Raw genomic sequence first — 19742 nt, forward strand, 5'->3', positions numbered from 1 at the left:
ATTTCTATATAATTCTTACATTATTAGTGTAAACCGTGTATTAATGCCTAAATAATACAAATGTGTTTTTACATTTATATAAAAAAAATAAAAATTACTACTAGATTTATTATTATTTCTATTATATGCACTATATATATATATATATATATATATAATATATATTTAACATATATTTTTCTTATATATTTATTATATATTGTTATTTATTATATATTTTTATTATATATTTATGTATTATTTATTAAATATATGTTTACATTTATTTTATATTTTTTATTATATATTTATATATAGTTTATTTATTACTTATTTATTATACATATATATAAAAAAAAAATGTCAATATTTTATTTATTATATATTTTTCTGATATATTTATTAGGTATTATTTATTAAATTTATTTTTAAATTTATTTCATATTTTCTATTATATATTTATATATTTTTTTTATTTGTTAGTTTTTTATTATACATATATTTTAAAAAATGTCTATATTTTATTATTTATTATATATTTTTCTTATTTATTTATTAGGTATTATTAAAGTTACTTTTAAATTTATTTTATATTTTTTATTATATATTTTTATTTATTACATTTTTTTATTATACATACATTTAAACAAAATAAATGTCTATATTTGTTATACATATATATTATATTTTTGTATTTATTATACATTTTTTTACTATATACATTTTATATATTTCTATTTTTTTATTATTTATTAATAATTATTTTATTATTCTATTTATTTTTGCTTTGTTACCCAAATTTTAGTTTTTCGTTTGTCCCATGGGCCTTCTGCTTAAAAAATGCCAATTGTGAATTGTGCCAAATTAGTATAAATCCTGGTGTATGCGTGAGTTTCTATAAATATTAAAGCTTCTAAATTAAAAAACAAGTGAGTTTATGCTGTAGGTTAGTGCCGTACCTCTTTCCCAGGACAATAGTCCTTTGTGTATCCCTTTAAACCCCTGAAATAATAAAGCCCTATGCCGGTCTCCTAACCTTTAAATAGCGCTGGGCTCGGGCCGAGTGATGCTTCGAGTATTTGGTTGCATAATTATTGACATTTAATTCACCCCATAAAAGGCGTCTTGATGACAACGTTGCTAATCCCAGTAAACCGTGTTGTTATAAGAGACCTTATGGATCGGCGAAATTCTTCTACCCTATAAACCTCAGAATTTGCGCTGATCCCCCTCTGATGCGTTTCTGGAACCACCGGCGGTTTCTATTTATAACAGGATGTATCGTATATTTTAATATCGTTTATTGCCGGCTCTAGAGTTTATGGGTTCTCCTGGGATGTGGGGGGTTTATAATGCCGGTGTAGGATGTCTAGGAGGAGTCTATAGTATAGTTGTGGGGGAAATGGGGGTATGAAGCACTCCCCTGCCTCCTGGGGATTACAACTTTGGGGGTGACCCATTGTTCATGGGGAAAAGGGTGACTGATCGGAGGATAAGGATGGCAGCGGAACTTTTCGTGACCGTGGGGGATAGTGCACCGTCCTCTGCCAACATCATGGAGCTGGTAATAATGAATCCCCTATTAGAAGTTTATACAAGGACATCCCTTATGTGATCCAATAAACCCTAATCGTGAGCACGGAGGGCCGCGCTTGTACCCGTCATGGGCCTGTGCACACCTGGTGCACAGGGAAAAACATAGACGTCATGTAGGATGCATGGGCCATATAAGAGCTCGTGTGGCCCTATAGGAGGGGGCAAATATGGTAATAACAAGCCAAAAAAATCTCCTTGTACTTTCCTACTAATAAGTCATTGACTCGGGATTTGATTTGTGTATCCAACCACCTGTGATTAGTCCGTGGCGTTAGGACAACCGGTGAGATTAATGGCGGGTTCTCTAGGTTTACCGGTGAGATTAGTGGGTTCTCTTGGTTTACCGGTGAGATTAATGGGTTCTCTAGGTTTACCGGTGAGATTAATGGGTTCTCTAGGTTTACCGGTGAGATTAATGGGTTCTCTAGGTTTACCGGTGAGATTAGTGGGTTCTCTTGGTTTACCGGTGAGATTAATGGGTTCTCTAGGTTTACCGGTGAGATTAATGGGTTCTCTAGGTTTACCGGTGAGATTAATGGGTTCTCTAGGTTTACCGGTGAGATTAATGCGTTCTCTAGGTTTACCGGTGAGAATAATGGGTTCTCTAGGTTTACCGGTGAGATTAATGGGTTCTCTAGGTTTACCGGTGAGATTAATGGCGGGTTCTCTAGGTTTACCGGTGAGATTAATGGGTTCTCTAGGTTTACCGGTGAGATTAATGGATTCTCTAGGTTTACCGGTGAGATTAATGGCGGGTTCTCTAGGTTTACCGGTGAGATTAATGGGTTCTCTAGGTTTACCGGTGAGATTAATGGGTTCTCTAGGTTTACCGGTGAGATTAATGGGTTCTCTAGGTTTACCGGTGAGATTAATGGATTCTCTAGGTTTACCGGTGAGATTAATGGCGGGTTCTCTAGGTTTACCGGTGAGATTAATGCGTTCTCTAGGTTTACCGGTGAGATTAATGGGTTCTCTAGGTTTACCGGTGAGATTAATGGGTTCTCTAGGTTTACCGGTGAGATTAATGGCGGGTTCTCTAGGTTTACCGGTGAGATTAATGGCGGGTTCTCTAGGTTTACCGGTGAGATTAATGGCGGGTTCTCTAGGTTTACCGGTGAGATTAATGGCGGGTTCTCTAGGTTTACCGGTGAGATTAATGGCGGGTTCTCTAGGTTTACCGGTGAGATTAATGGCGGGTTCTCTAGGTTTACCGGTGAGATTAATGGCGGGTTCTCTAGGTTTACCGGTGAGATTAATGGCGGGTTCTCTAGGTTTACCGGTGAGATTAATGGCGGGTTCTCTAGGTTTACCGGTGAGATTAATGGCGGGTTCTCTAGGTTTACCGGTGAGATTAATGGCGGGTTCTCTAGGTTTACCGGCGAGATTAATGACGGGTTCTCTAGGTTTACCGGTGAGATTAATGGCGGGTTCTCTAGGTTTACTGGTGAGATTAATGGCGGGTTCTCTAGGTTTACCGGTGAGATTAATGGCGGGTTCTCTAGGTTTACTGGTGAGATTAATGGCGGGTTCTCTAGGTTTACCGGTGAGATTAATGGCGGGTTCTCTACGTTTACCGGTGAGATTAATGGCGGGTTCTCTAGGTTTACCGGTGAGATTAATGGCGGGTTCTCTAGGTTTACCGGTGAGATTAATGGCGGGTTCTCTACGTTTACCGGTGAGATTAATGGCGGGTTCTCTAGGTTTACCGGTGAGATTAATGGCGGGTTCTCTAGGTTTACCGGTGAGATTATTGGCGGGTTCTCTAGGTCTAACGGTGAGATTAATGGCGGGTTCACTAGGTTTACCGGTGAGATTAATGGCGGGTTCTCTAGGTTTGCCGGTGAGATTAATGGCGGGTTCTCTAGGTTTAACGGTGAGATTAGTGGCGGGTTCTCTAGGTTTGCCGGTGAGATTAATGGCGGGTTCTCTAGGTTTCCTCGTAGTGTAAAAAAAAAGCGTCAAGTGATTCATTATTTGCCTCCTGGTGATGTTCACTCTTTGGCCTCTGGGGGCACTGTCTCATTAGTGTCTACTTGGAAGCTCTCTGACCCTGTGATCTTATGCTAATTTATGCAAATTTTCCACAAATGCAATTCTCTGCCTGGAATAACAGGGCGCCATCTGCTATAAATCAGAGGGAATTTATAGCATAAAGGAAAACTTCCCAGAAGGGAGATTCTCCTTTAAATGCCCGGGAACGATTCCAGGATCTGTTGTGATAAGAGAAATCGCAGGAAGTTTATTGAGTTCATAAAGTTCTCTTTATAAGTGCGGTGTGACGCTCGTGAGGGCCTATTTATAGAGCCGCGGGGTGAGAAATCCCGGCCATGTAACACCGCCATGGAGAACGCTGCAGGGTGTTAATAGGAGGTTCTGTATGGGGGCAGCGTGGGGGGCGGCAGCACTGAGGGCACTGAGTACAGGATTATGGGGGGCGGCAGCACTGAGGGCACTGAGTACAGGATTATGGGGGGCGGCAGCACTGAGGGCACTGAGTACAGGATTATGGGGGGCGGCAGCACTGAGGGCACTGAGTACAGGATTATGGGGGGCGGCAGCACTGAGTACAGGATTATGGGGGGCGGCAGCACTGAGGGCACTGAGTACAGGATTATGGGGGGCGGCGGCACTGAGGGAACTGAGTACAGGATTATGGGGGGCGGCAGCACTGAGGGCACTGAGTGCAGGATTATGGGGGGCGGCAGCACTGAGGGCACTGAGTGCAGGATTATGGGGGGCGGCAGCACTGAGGGCACTGAGTACAGGATTATGGGGGCGGCAGCACTGAGGGCACTGAGTACAGAATTATGGGGGGCAGCAGCACTGAGGACACTGAGTGCAGGATTATGGGGGGCGGCAGCACTGAGGGCACTGAGTACAGGATTATGGGGGGCGGCAGCACTGAGGGCACTGAGTACAGGATTATGGGGGGCGGCAGCACTGAGGGCACTGAGTACAGGATTATGGGGGGCGGCAGCACTGAGGGCACTGAGTACAGGATTATGGGGGGCAGCAGTACTGAGGGCACTGAGTGCAGGATTATGGGGGGCGGCAGCACTGAGTACAGGATTATGGGGGCGGCAGCACTGAGGGCACTGAGTACAGAATTATGGGGGGCAGCAGCACTGAGGACACTGAGTGCAGGATTATGGGGGGCGGCAGCACTGAGGGCACTGAGTACAGGATTATGGGGGGCGGCAGCACTGAGGACACTGAGTGCAGGATTATGGGGGGCGGCAGCACTGAGGGCACTGAGTGCAGGATTATGGGGGGCGGCAGCACTGAGTACAGGATTATGGGGGCGGCAGCACTGAGGGCACTGAGTACAGAATTATGGGGGGCAGCAGCACTGAGGACACTGAGTGCAGGATTATGGGGGGCGGCAGCACTGAGGGCACTGAGTACAGGATTATGGGGGGCGGCAGCACTGAGGGCACTGAGTACAGGATTATGGGGGGCGGCAGCACTGAGGGCACTGAGTACAGGATTATGGGGGGCAGCAGTACTGAGGGCACTGAGTACAGGATTATGGGGGGCAGCAGCACTGAGGGCACTGACTCCAGGGTTCCGTGACACTTTATGATCCCAAAGCCCAAAGACGAACTGGAAGTGGAAATGGTTTCCTGTGAGGGCGAAAGTTGAGGGGTCCGACAGATCTGACCGTAGGACCCTCAGATGCCACCCAAGGCCATCACATCCTCAGTACAGAGCGAGCACCTATGGCAGACGTACGGACTGTGGATGGGGGGATCCCAGATTAATCACTTAGCCCTTTTTAATCATCTACGTACCTCCGTGGTTGGGGAGTCTCTTGATCTGGACTTTTGGACTACAAACATTGTCCATTCTAAAGAGATTGTGTGAGATTAGAAAAACAAGTCTTTTTTTTTCTCTTGAAAGAACAGTGCCACCGTTGATCACAGGCAGTGTCTGGTATTGCAGCTCAGCCCCTTTAAAGTAACACGTCTGACGTAGACTTAAGATGGCCACACAGTAATTTTATCTGACCTCAGTATACTCGTGCACACTCGGCTTCACCCACAATTTCTCCTTCCTACACATGTACACCCAGCTCAGCCGACAGCGCATCATCCTGACCGCCGCTCATTCACATGCACGCTCATCTCAACCAATACCTATTCCCCCCAGTCCACCATCTGATATGCGCACACTGGTCTTAGCCAATATCTATTCCTCTTCCACCCTCCCCATATCATGCACGCTCGACTTGACCTGCAGCTAATAACTACTCCCATCCCTCAACCTCCAACACATGAACACTCAACTTGGCCTACGGCTATTCCTTCCTACCCCATACACATGCATGCTCAGGTCAGCCAACCGCTATTCCTTCTGGCTTCCTACCCCCTACACATGCACGCTCAGGTCAGCCAACCGCTATTCCTTCTGGCTTCCTACCCCCTACACATGCACGCTCAGGTCAGCCAACCGCTATTCCTTCTGGCTCCCTACCCCCTACACATGCACGCTCAGGTCAGCCACCCGCTATTCCTTCTGGCTCCCTACCCCCTACACATGCACGCTCAGGTCAGCCAACCGCTATTCCTTCTGGCTCCCTACCCCCTACACATGCACGCTCAGGTCAGCCAACCGCTATTCCTTCTGGCTTCCTACCCCCTACACATGCACGCTCAGGTCAGCCAACCGCTATTCCTTCTGGTTCCCTACCCCCTACACATGCACGCTCAGGTCAGCCACCCGCTATTCCTTCTGGCTCCCTACCCCCTACACATGCACGCTCAGGTCAGCCAACCGCTATTCCTTCTGGCTTCCTACCCCCTACACATGCATGCTCAGGACAGCCACCCGCTATTCCTTCTGGCTCCCTACCCCCTACACATGCACGCTCAGGTCAGCCAACCGCTATTCCTTCTGGCTTCCTACCCCCTACACATGCATGCTCAGGTCAGCCAACCGCTATTCCTTCTGGCTTCCTACCCCCCTACACATGCACGCTCAGGTCAGCCAACCGCTATTCCTTCTGGCTTCCTACCCCCTACACATGCACGCTCAGGTCAGCCAACCGCTATTCCTTCTGGCTCCCTACCTCCTACACATGCACGCTCAGGTCAGCCAACCGCTATTCCTTCTGGTTCCCTACCCCCTACACATGCACGCTCAGGTCAGCCAACCGCTATTCCTTCTGGTTCCCTACCCCCTACACATGCACGCTCAGGTCAGCCAACCGCTATTCCTTCTGGCTCCCTACCCCCTACACATGCACGCTCAGGTCAGCCAACCGCTATTCCTTCTGGCTCCCTACCCCCCACACATGCACGCTCAGTTCAGGGAACCACTTTTCCTCCTGACTTCCTACCCCCTACACATGCACGCTCAGGTCAGCCAACCGCTATTCCTTCTGGCTTCCTACCCCCTACACATGCACGCTCAGGTCAGCCAACCGCTATTCCTTCTGGCTCCCTACCTCCTACACATGCACGCTCAGGTCAGCCAACCGCTATTCCTTCTGGCTCCCTACCTCCTACACATGCACGCTCAGGTCAGCCAACCGCTATTCCTTCTGGTTCCCTACCCCCTACACATGCACGCTCAGGTCAGCCAACCGCTATTCCTTCTGGTTCCCTACCCCCTACACATGCACGCTCAGGTCAGCCAAACGCTATTCCTTCTGGCTCCCTACCCCCTACACATGCACGCACAGGTCAGCCAACCGCTATTCCTTCTGGCTCCCTACCCCCTACACATGCATGCTCAGGTCAGCCAACCGCTATTCCTTCTGGCTCCCTACCCCCTACACATGCACGCTCAGGTCAGCCAACCGCTATTCCTTCTGGCTCCCTACCCCCTACACATGCACGCTCAGGTCAGCCAACCGCTATTCCTTCTGACTCCATGCCTCCTACACATGCACGCTCAGTTTAGCCACCTGCTTTTCCTCCTGACTTCCTAGCTTATGCACATGCACGCTCATCACAGCTGACAGTTATTCCTCTTGACCCTCTTGTACACATGGATCCTTCACTTGGCTGAGTGCGCATGTGTTTTTAGTGTCGTGATAAGCTGCTGCCTGCTATCTCTGATGCTTGCTTATCTCTTGTAAGAAGAAAAGATTGGACAGGTTGAAATTCAGTATGCCCGATCCTTCATTCATCTGCTGTCAGAGCAGGGTCTAGACTCTCCCATATACATTAGTTCTTCGGCCGGTCTCGGTGTCCATCTAATATGTACAGGTGCAATAAGATTAAGTCTGGGATGTTTTCTGCACCATATTAGGGGCCAAAATATAAGTTCCCGTCATGGAGGCCTCAGGTTGTCCAAGCACAATAGACAGAAGTTGGCCCTATGACCAAGTTTGACCATGAGGAATAGATGGTCCCGATGTCCGCCACTGGTCACGTCTGGTAAGGATTGGGTCGGCCATGTTGCATTTTTGGCAATGTGATGGCCGACAGGTCGGACATCGTTTCTTATTGGATTCACACAAAATGTCCTCCTGTGCCGCGGGCGGGAGACGGCGCTGCATTAATTTGCGCGGTCCATACTGGATTGATGTAATAGATCAAGAGTAGAATGAAAATGGGGATTATTGATCGGGACGAAATGGGATGAGCTTTCTGCACGGAGAAAACTGATGAGCGAGCGGGATGATGCCGGCACCATTCACTCAGTGTGGGGGGAGCGACGAGGACCACGGCTCCGGCAGGATGAGGTTATCCTGGAGACGGGGGATTCTCAGCCTGTTATAAGATGGAAGCCAATGTGCGCATTAAAGGGGATGTGTCCAACGTCGGTGGGCACAAGCCAGTGAAGTACATTACTATAGACAGGTCTTGGTGTCAGGAAGAGGTAATTATATATATATATATATATATATATATATATATATATATAATATAATCTCCTATATAGACGTTATTATATTAAAGACACAACCCCAGTAGATTCAGGACTCGTTAAATCTGACCCGTCACTCGCCATAAATATGGTTTTTGTTTATCTGATGTAAACGCCGCCATTCTCCTGAATCCGGCGATGTTTTCCTTTTCTTCCTGCGCCTCTCGGTTCCTGAGATATGGCTCCTTCTTCCATTTATAAAACCTACTCTTGTTAGCCAAGAGGGCGTGATCCTCCAGAACACACCCAGGAATAGTTGAGGATTACACCCACGAATAGTGGTATAATAGGACTACAAGGAAGAGGCCATATCTCAGGAACGGAGAGGCGCAGGAACAAAAGAAAAACATCGCCGGATTCAGGAGAACAGCGGCATTTACATCTGGTGATAGCAATTACATATTTATGGCAAATGACGGATTCTCGTTAATTGCTTTATTACTGACCATTGAGGGACTATTTTTTGTAACATGTATGTAAGATGACATGTTAAAGGAGCACACCGGGTAAATATATGAATTGTGTCATGTTTACTGCTGGGACAAGGGGGCGGAGCATCACAAAAACATCAGGATCCGCCCCCTCGGAACCTCCACTCGGCTTGATACAATGTATCAGTTTTGCCCTATATTCTTTTAACCCTTTCTGAAGACAATGGCTTCACTGCAGTCTGTAATGAAGCTCCATCCCCCGGCTCTTTCCAAGGGCACTGACCTAATTATGCGCTGCCCTATATACACCTCCATCCATTGTGCTGTGCTTATGGCAGCGCTTTTCAATCCTCCAGGCCGTCCTGACAACCATCACCAGTCAACATCATGGTGATCTAGATACGGGGAGATAATGATCTCTGCAGCTGGAGGAATAGTTGTAGAAGTCATAGAGGGTGACGAAGCATGGCGTGTAATGCCGTATATCTGTAGGATAGGGGTCCCGTGCACTGTATGGGGGTCTTATGGGGTCATGGATGAGTATTCATGACCAAATATACAGTTTATACAGACATATACAGAGATCAGCGGCACTGCGTAAGCGTGAAAATACCTTCTGCAACTATTTAAAAAGAGGTTCTTCAGCAGCTGTAACGTGTAATATACAGTTCATGTTCACCTCAGCTGCTGCAGAACCTCATAATACACCTCAGCTGCTGCAGAACCTCATAATACACCTCAGCTGCTGCAGAACCTCATAATACACAACTGCTGCTGCAGAACATAATATACCTCAGCTGCAGAACCTCATAATACACCTCAGCTGCTGCAGAACCTCATAATACACAACGGCTGCTGCAGAACCTCATAATGCACCTCACCTGCTTCAGAACCTAATTTTTAAAGGGGGAAGGCATTTATTATCATTTATTGGTGTCCAGGAGATTCTCACTTTACCTTTTGAAGAAGAGGTTCTGCAGCAGCTGTGTTATGTAGCATAAGGAATAGTAATATGTCTTTTACTCCATTAACCCTTTCTCACTTTCCGTTCTTACAGGAAACATGCCTTAAACTGCCACCGGATGAAGCCGGCCCTCTTTAGTGTATTGTGTGAGATAAAAGAGAAGACAGGTGAGACCTCGCCGCACTCCTCCACCTGCACCACACACCTCCACCTGTGCCAATCTCCTGCGCTGTGCTCCTCCACCTGCACCACACTCCTCCACCTGCACCACGCACCTCCACCTAAACCAGTCTCCTGCGCTGTGCTCCTCCACCTGCACCACGCTCCTCCACCTGTGCCAATCTCCTGCGCTGTGCTCCTCCACCAGCACCACGCTTCTCCACCTGCACGGCACTCCTCCACCTGTGCTGCGCTCCTCCATCTGCACTACACTCCTGCGCTCCTCCACCTGTGCCTCGCCCCTGCACTGTGCTCCTCCACCTGTGCCACGCTCCTGCACTGCGCTCCTCCACCTGCACCACACTCCTCCACCTGCGCTACACTCCTCCACCTGTGCCACGCTCCTGCGCTGCGCTCCTCCACCTGCACCACACTCCTCCACCTGCGCTACACTCCTCCACCTGTGCCTCGCCCCTGCGCTGCGCTCCTCCACCTGCGCCATGCTCCTGCGCTATGCTACTCCACCTGTGCCACACTCCTGCGCCGTACTACTCCACCTGCGCCACGCTCCTCCACCTGTGCCACACTCTACGCCACGCTCCTACGCCGCGCTACTCCCCCTGCGCCACTCCTCCACCTGCACCACGCTCCTCCACCTGCACCACGCTACTCCCCCTGCGCCACCCTCCTCCACCTGCGCCACACTCCTCCACCTGCACCACGCTCCTCCACCTGCGCCACCCTCCTCCACCTGCGCCAGCCTCCTCCACCTGCGCCAGCCTCCTCCACCTGCGCCACACTCCTGCGCCGTGCTCCTCCACCTGCGCTATGCTCCTGTGCCGCGCTCCTCCATCTGCGCCGCGCTCCTCCACTTGCTTCACTACTCAACCTGCGCTGCTCACTGCTGCGAATTATACAATCAGGCAGAGGATTTACATAAATCTGGTGATGGGAATACTGAGTGACCGCTAATATGGCAGCAGGTCAACTAAGCTGCATCACTCGTCACTACTGGCATGGCTAGCACTGGTCCTGATGGCCTGTATCCACCGCACATGGGCACTGTGTGGTGGTATTGTATGGGCACTATATGGTTGCATTATACATGCACTATATTATTGCATTGCTGTATGGTTACATTATGCGGGCACTGTATGTATTATGTATGCAATGTTCAGTTGCATTTCTGCACGGTTTTATTATACGGGCACTGTGTGGTTCCATTATACAGATACTGTATGGCTGCATTACTGTACGGTTGCATTATATAGGCACTATATGGCTGTATCACTGTACAGTTTCATTATATGGGCACTTTATGGCTGCATTACTGTATGGTTGCATTATATAGGCACTGTATGGCTGTATCACTGTACAGTTTCATTATACGGGCACTGTATGGCTGCATTACTTGGAAATTGTAAAGCACTTTTGGACACTGGATAGTACACCATAGTAGGGGGCTGTAGCCCAGCTAAGACCAAACCTCTATGGCCACCTATAGCATTGCCTAAGGATGGAGGTTACACAGCTTTTCTGGACCCCTGGCAAATCTCATAATACACACTTCAACTGCTGCAGAACCTCATTGTACACTTCAGCTGCTGCAGGACCTCATAAGACCAAACCTATATGGCCACGTATAGCATTGCCTGAAGATGGATGTCACACAGCTTTTTTGGACCCCTGAATGGCAAATCTGCCTCTTCTGCAGTGTATCTCTGGGGGAATGTAATGGCCGCCATGTTAGCAGCGGGCTGCGCTGTCAGCTTATGTCCATACACTTATGATCGGCTTTAGAAGCATATCTGTGTCCGGCAGCTCCATTATTAGGCGGCTTTGCTCCATTCAACCTGTCGATGGCGGCCGTACATGGGGGTTCTCGGCTCCACTCCTCCCATCTGCCCAGCGGGGAGGCTTTCTTTGGTTACTAGCTCCATGACAGGCAGAGCGGGGCAGGGGACGAGGGGTGCGGGCACGCTGCTCTCTGCCCTCTCCTCCTGCTGGCTACTATGGCAACGGAGGTGATGGACCTGCTCCACGCCAATTGATGGCTACTCAAGGAGCAGCGCTATTTAGTTAGGGTCATAGGGTCTATATGTACGTGCAGGTTTCTGATGGGCTGTGATGTTGGGGAACGTCGTGTACTAAGATAGTTGTCACTAGCGGCCATATTAGATTATTATGGGGGCACATGTTGGGTACAGGCCTGTTTACAAGGGTACACGAGGCCGACCGATGGAGAACAGGGGGCGTCTGATCATTTGTGTAACAATAGCGGATCATGGACCCTGGATCTCCCCTCCTCCTCCTCTTCTCCTATTTAATGAGCGTCCCCCCCCACTGTGAGGCTGGTAATGGAGCGGGGGAGGGCACGAACAGATCAAATGTCTGACAGTGCGCACATATAATCCTGTGCGGCCTCCATCTCCCCTGGCTGCCTCCTCTGACGCTATCCACCGGGTCCCTGCCACCATTGTCTGCCGTTCTCCCTCAGCCATGTATTGTATACACTAGTTCCCGGCAGTGGTCCCCGCACACTCTGCATCCCACCCGAATATGTATGTATATGGGTAATCTGTATTTTTAGTATCTATTTTTTCCCTCACAAGGGGTCCCATGGCAGCCGCATGGTTTACCTGTATGGTGCGTACAGACGTGGCAGTGGCGGAGTGCGGGTCACCGCCTCCAGGAGCACAGCAGCGAGTCTGCACCACTAACCCATAGACCATTAACAGTCCATCCAATCAGTCAAGTGTGGAACTACTTGTCCCCCCAAGAAAATATAGTTTACACATTGAACCCTAGTCATAACCCTAGCACTATCCATAACCTTAACCCTAGTTATAACCTTGACCCTAGGCATAACCCTAGCACTAGCCATACCACTAACCCTAGTCATAACCCTAGCATTAGCCATACCACTAACCCTAGTCATAACCCTAGCACTAGCCATAACCCTAACTCTAGTCATAGCCCTAGCACTAGCCATAACCCTAGTCATAGCCCTAGCACTAGCCATAACCCTAACCCTAGTCATAGCCCTAGCACTAGCCATAACCCTAACCCTAGTCATAACCCTAGCACTATCCATAACACTAACCCTAGTAATAACCCTAGCACTAGCCATAACCATAACCCTAGTCATAATCCTAGCACTAGCCATAACCATAACCCTAGTCATAATCCTAGCACTAGCCATAACCCTAACCCTAGTCATAGCCCTAGCACTAGCCATAACCCTAACCCTAGTCATAACCCTAGCACTAGGCATAACTCTAGCACTAACCATAACACTAACCCTAGTCATAACCCTAGCACTAGCCATAATACTAACCCTAGTAATAACCCTAGCACTATCCATAACAATAACCCTAGTAATAACCCTAGCACTATCCATAACACTAACCCTAGTAATAACCCTAGCACTATCCATAACCATAACCCTAGTAATAACCCTAGCACTATCCATAACCATAACCCTAGTAATAACCCTAGCACTATCCATAACCATAACCCTAGTAATAACCCTAGCACTATCCATAACCATAACCCTAGTAATAACCCTAGCACTATCCATAACAATAACCCTAGCACTAGCCATAATACTAACCCTAGTAATAACCCTAGCACTAGCCATAATACTAACCCTAGTAATAACCCTAGCACTATCCATAACAATAACCCTAGTAATAACCCTAGCACTAGCCATAACACTAACCCTAGTAATAACCCTAGCACTAGCCATAATACTAACCCTAGTAATAACCCTAGCACTAGCCATAACACTAACCCTAGTAATAACCCTAGCACTATCCATAACAATAACCCTAGTAATAACCCTAGCACTAGCCATAACACTAACCCTAGTAATAACCCTAGCACTAGCCATAATACTAACCCTAGTAATAACCCTAGCACTAGCCATAATACTAACCCTAGTAATAACCCTAGCACTATCCATAACAATAACCCTAGTAATAACCCTAGCACTATCCATAACAATAACCCTAGTAATAACCCTAGCACTAGCCATAATACTAACCCTAGTTATAACCCTAGCACTAGCATAACCTTAACCCTAGTTATAACCCTAGCACTAGCCATAACACTAACCCTAGTCATAACCCTAGCACTATCCATAACACTAACCCTAGTTATAACCCTAGCATTAGCCATAACACGAACCCTAGTCATAACCCTAGCACTATCCATAACACTAACCCTAGTCATAACCCTAGCACTATCCATAACACTAACCCTAGTTATAGCCCTAGCACTAGCCATAACACTAACCCTAGGCATAACCCTAGCACTATCCATAACACTAACCCTAGTTATAACCCTAGCATTAGCCATAACACGAACCCTAGTCATAACCCTAGCACTATCCATAACACTAACCCTAGTAATAACCCTAGCACTATCCATAACACTAACCCTAGTAATAACCCTAGCACTAGCCATAACACTAACCCTAGTAATAACCCTAGCACTAGCCATAACACTAACCCTAGTAATAACCCTAGCACTAGCCATAATACTAACCCTAGTTATAGCCCTAGCACTAGCCATAACACTAACCCTAGTAATAACCCTAGCACTAGCCATAACACTAACCCTAGGCATAACCCTAGCACTAGCCATAATACTAATATTTGTTATAACCCTAACTGTAGTCATAGCACTAGCCCTGGATAAGCTTATAAAAGTATGTAATATTTTTTGTTGTATTGTTAGTGTTTTATTTTTATTTTTTAAAGGGAGGGCGCTTTTCTTCATTTGGGGCAAGTTTCCCAACAAGTCTTTGTCTGCCCTCTGACACAATTACAAGTGAGAGGAGAGGCAGGGAGCTGTCGGAGAGCAAAGTGCAGAGCACAGGATTCAGTACTGTCACTGCTGTATTTCTCATTGGCTGCTGCGCTGTGCATAGGCAGCAAACAAGATGACAAAGCTGATTATGTAATACAGAGTGAGAGCTTTATCGTCTCAGTGCCCATTGGGTGGGCACTTTCTGCGCCCTGGGCACCTTTCCAGAATGACGCAACTCAGTGCATTTTCCCTGCAGCGCCACCGGTGGGGAAATTAAAGGGACACTGTCACCTGGATTTGGAGGGAACAATCTTCAGCCATAGAGGCGGGGTTTTTGATTCACCCTTTGCTTACCCGCTGGCTGCAATATTGGATTGAAGTTCATTCTCTGTCCTCCATAGTACATGTCTGCACTAGGTGCAATCTTGCCTTGCGCAGGCGTGTACTACGGAGGACAGAGAATGAACTTCAATCCAATATTGCAGCCAGCGGGTAAGGAAAGGGTGAATCAAACACCCAAAAACCCCGCCTCCATGGCTGAAGATTGTTCCCTCCAAATCCAGGTGACAGTGTCCCTTTAAGTATTGCCTGGGTGTCCTTTCGTCACAGTGGGTTTTCTGTGTCATCCGGGTCCTCCATAGCTAGAGGCGCTCTTTGTAGTTTCTCCCTACATGAGGACCCCAAAATGCCTATTTTAACTCAGAATTTCCCAATATGGTGTATGAGTCCTGACAGGATTCCTGCTCTGAGGTAGCGGTGGCTCACATCGCAGCCTCCGGCATCACCGGATATAGGCCGCGACCTTTAATATTGATGGATTACTGTCTGTATCTTCTTCATATAACAGTCCGAGGACCTGAACCATTTGTTATCCTGAGTCCTGGTGTAAGATTTGGCAGAGAGTTGCGGCCATTGGCCTCGCGCCATTATCCCTGTGTCGGAGCCCGAGCTGCCAACATTTCACAAGTCCATTAGTTGGAAATACGCAGAAGAAGCAACAGACACACAATACAGGGGCCGCCTGTGACTGGCGCCATGTGGCCTCGTAGGTGACGATAGGTGATGAAATGCAGGTCCAGATAAAAATATATAAAAAGGTAAAGAACAGCTGCCGGGCGCCTGGTGCTGCCAACCGAGGGGCAATTAGTCAGGTCCATTGCTGTTTTCGCCAGAGGAATGAGCGCATGGGGCAGCCCGGGTGGCAGTGACGTCACTGAATGAGCCATCATCTCTGAGGGTCGCTTTTGAGGAGCGGTTCCCCCTCAGCTCCAACCCTTTAGGAAGCTGTAAATTTGATTTCCTCCAGGAGGAACAAATCTAGCTAATGTCACCTACTGGAGGTCCAACTCTTTATCATCCTTGCCACGTGACTGGAGACATTTAGCCAAACCCGAGGCTTCTACAAAAGTCAAAAACGCCAATCCGTAGACCGATATTTTCAAGTTCTTACCAGTTCAGAGCAAGGTGCTGGATGGAAGGCCTAGGCTGGCACTAGAGAGTCAGCTTCCTTCCTCCTGGAGGAGAGCCAATGCGCATCCCTTTTCCCAGGAAGCAATGCCTGGCCTATAAGTCTCCTTACGCCAGCCGGTGGTCTCTGTAAGGACAAATGGTCTCCTGTATAAGAGGATTGTCCTGACGGGTATGAGTATAATGTGCCTGGAATCGGAGCGCCCGCCATATCTGCGAGAACTTGGCAGGCGGCAGACTCCGCTGCTATGATGGGCATAAACACAATTAGTTCCTCGGTTGATAGGACAATAATCCGAGCGCTTCTTGGAATAATTTCGAGTGTATCTGTGTAATGAGCAATTACAAACAAGGGTTTCTGGGCAACAAAAAAATCTGTTGAATTGGTGAGAAAATAAATTGCAGCCTGCAGAATAACACATCGGCGGTGACAGAAATCCTACATCCTGGAGGGAGCGACGAGGCAGTCATGTACCGACTGTGGGTCGGGGAAGGAGAGGAATCCGGCACCGATGGCTGATACCAGCTGTTGTGTCCTCCGGTGGGAGATGTGGAGGGGGCCATCGATGGACCACGAGCTGCTTTACCCCTGGGGGAGGCTGTAGGGGGGCGTCTGTACACCGCACACCAGTATTTATACAAGCTGTGCTCAGGGGCCCCAGAGGTGCAACTGGGTCCGGCACCAAAAAATATTGTCCAGGAATATTCAGCAACCGGAATGTAACATCCCACCTGTCATGTAAAAAAAATGGGTGAAGGTCTGACGGCCCGATAAAGATGGTCATGTTATTACCATGGTATACCGGTGCGGGTCCAGTCATTAGGCCTCCACCAATCACTGATAAACTGCTCTGAGGTGCTCTGCAGGGCACACAGAAGCATTCAGCACTGGTATAAGCACGCTCAGAGTGGTGTACAAGAGCAATAGAAAATCTAGGAGCCCGAACACCACTCTGTGCAAGCGATCATGTGTGAGCCCCTACACCACTCTGTGCAAGCACCCATGTGTGAGCCCGTACACCACTATGTGCAAGCGATCATGTGTGAGCCCCTACACCACTATGTGCAAGCACTCATGTGTGAGCCCTTACACCACTCTGTGCAAGCGATCATGTGTGAGCCCTTACACCACTGTGTGCAAGCGATCATGTGTGAGCCCTTACACCACTCTGTGGAAGTGCTCATGTGTGAGCCCTTACACCACTATGTGCAAGCGATCATGTGTGAGCCCGTACACCACTCTGTGGAAGTGCTCATGTGTGAGCCCTTACACCACTATGTGCAAGCGATCATGTGTGAGCCCTTACACCACTCTGTGCAAGCGATCATGTCCGAGCCCCTACACCACTCTGTGCAAGCGATCATGTGTGAGCCCTTACACCACTCTGTGCAAGCGATCATGTGTGAGCCCTTACACCACTGTGTGCAAGCGATCATGTGTGAGCCCTTACACCACTCTGTGGAAGTGCTCATGTGTGAGCCCTTACACCACTATGTGCAAGCGATCATGTGTGAGCCCGTACACCACTCTGTGGAAGTGCTCATGTGTGAGCCCCTGCACCATTCTGTGCAAGCACTCATGTGCAAGCCCCCACACCACTCTGTGCAAGCGATCATGTGTGAGCCCCCACACCACTCTGTGCAAGCGATCATGTCCGAGCCCCTACACCACTCTGTGCAAGCGATCATGTGTGAGCCCTTACACCACTCTGTGCAAGCGATCATGTGTGAGCCCTTACACCACTATGTGCAAGCGATCATGTGTGAGCCCCTTCACCATTCTGTGCAACCCTAACCCTAACCCTAAGCCCCTACACCACTCTGTGTAAGCACCCATGTATGAGCCCCTACAGCACTCTGTGCAAGCGATCATGTGTGAGCCCCTACACCACTCTGTGCAAGCGATCATGTGCGAGCCCCTACACCACTCTGTGCAAGCACTCATGTGTGAGCCCTTACACCACTCTGTGCAAGCGATCATGTGTGAGCCCTTACACCACTATGTGCAAGCGATCATGTGTGAGCCCCTTCACCATTCTGTGCAACCCTAACCCTAACCCTAAGCCCCTACACCACTCTGTGTAAGCACCCATGTATGAGCCCCTACACCACTCTGTGCAAGCACCCATGTGTGAGCCCCTACACCACTCTGTGCAAGCGATCATGTGTGAGCCCCTACACCACTCTGTGCAAGCGATCATGTGCGAGCCCCTACACCACTCTGTGCAAGCGATCATGTGTGAGCCCCTACACCACTATGTGCAAGCACTCATGTGTGAGCCCTTACACCACTCTGTGCAAGCGATCATGTGTGAGCCCTTACACCACTATGTGCAAGCGATCATGTGCGAGCCCCTACACCACTCTGTGCAAGCGATCATGTGTGAGCCCCTACACCACTATGTGCAAGCACTCATGTGTGAGCCCTTACACCACTCTGTGCAAGCGATCATGTGCGAGCCCCTACACCACTCTGTGCAAGCGATCATGTGTGAGCCCCTACACCACTCTGTGCAAGCGATCATGTGTGAGCCCTTACACCACTCTGTGCAAGCGATCATGTGTGAGCCCTTACACCACTATGTGCAAGCGATCATGTGTGAGCCCCTTCACCATTCTGTGCAACCCTAACCCTAAGCCCCTACACCACTCTGTGTAAGCACCCATGTATGAGCCCCTACACCACTCTGTGCAAGCACCCATGTGTGAGCCCCTACACCACTCTGTGCAAGCGATCATGTGTGAGCCCCTACACCACTCTGTGCAAGCAATCATGTGCGAGCCCCTACACCACTCTGTGCAAGCGATCATGTGCGAGCCCCTACACCACTCTGTGCAAGCGATCATGTGCGAGCCCCTACACCACTCTGTGCAAGCGATCATGTGCGAGCCCCTACACCACTATGTGCAAGCGATCATGTGCGAGCCCCTACACCACTATGTGCAAGCGATCATGTGCGAGCCCCTACACCATTCTGTGCAAGCGATCATGTGTGAGCCCCTACACCACTCTGTGCAAGCGATCATGTGCGAGCCCCTACACCACTATGTGCAAGCGATCATGTGCGAGCCCCTACACCATTCTGTGCAAGCGATCATGTGCGAGCCCCTACACCATTCTGTGCAAGCGATCATGTGTGAGCCCCTACACCACTCTGTGCAAGCGATCATGTGTAAGCCCTTACACCACTCTGTGCAAGTGATCATGTGTGAGCCCCTACACTATGCAATGATCATGTGTGAGCCCCTACACCACTATGTGTAAGCGCTCATGCAGGAACCCCTACACCACTTTTCTCTGTGCAAGCGATCATGTGTGAGCCTGTACACCACTATGTGCAAGCGATCATGTGTGAGCCTGTACACCACTATGTGCAAGCGATCATGTGTGAGCCCCTACACCACTCTGTGCAAACACTCATTCGCAGGCCTGTACAACTCTCTGTGCAATGCCAAAC

General features: G+C 48.7%; 1 protein-coding gene across 3 annotated transcripts in view; it reads left to right on the forward strand.

The window, feature by feature from the left end:
* Positions 1 to 19742, forward strand: part of PBX2 (PBX homeobox 2) — a 32978-nt gene that overhangs the window by 1299 nt on the left and 11937 nt on the right. For all 3 annotated transcript variants that reach the window (XM_069746359.1, XM_069746360.1, XM_069746361.1), the window contains exon 2: positions 9940 to 10013. In XM_069746359.1, the coding sequence (XP_069602460.1) occupies positions 9940 to 10013 (74 nt within the window). The remainder of the gene's footprint in view (positions 1 to 9939; positions 10014 to 19742) is intronic.

Source organism: Ranitomeya imitator, chromosome 2 (genome assembly GCF_032444005.1).
Source record: "Ranitomeya imitator isolate aRanImi1 chromosome 2, aRanImi1.pri, whole genome shotgun sequence".
In the NCBI taxonomy this organism is placed as follows: domain Eukaryota; kingdom Metazoa; phylum Chordata; class Amphibia; order Anura; family Dendrobatidae; genus Ranitomeya; species Ranitomeya imitator.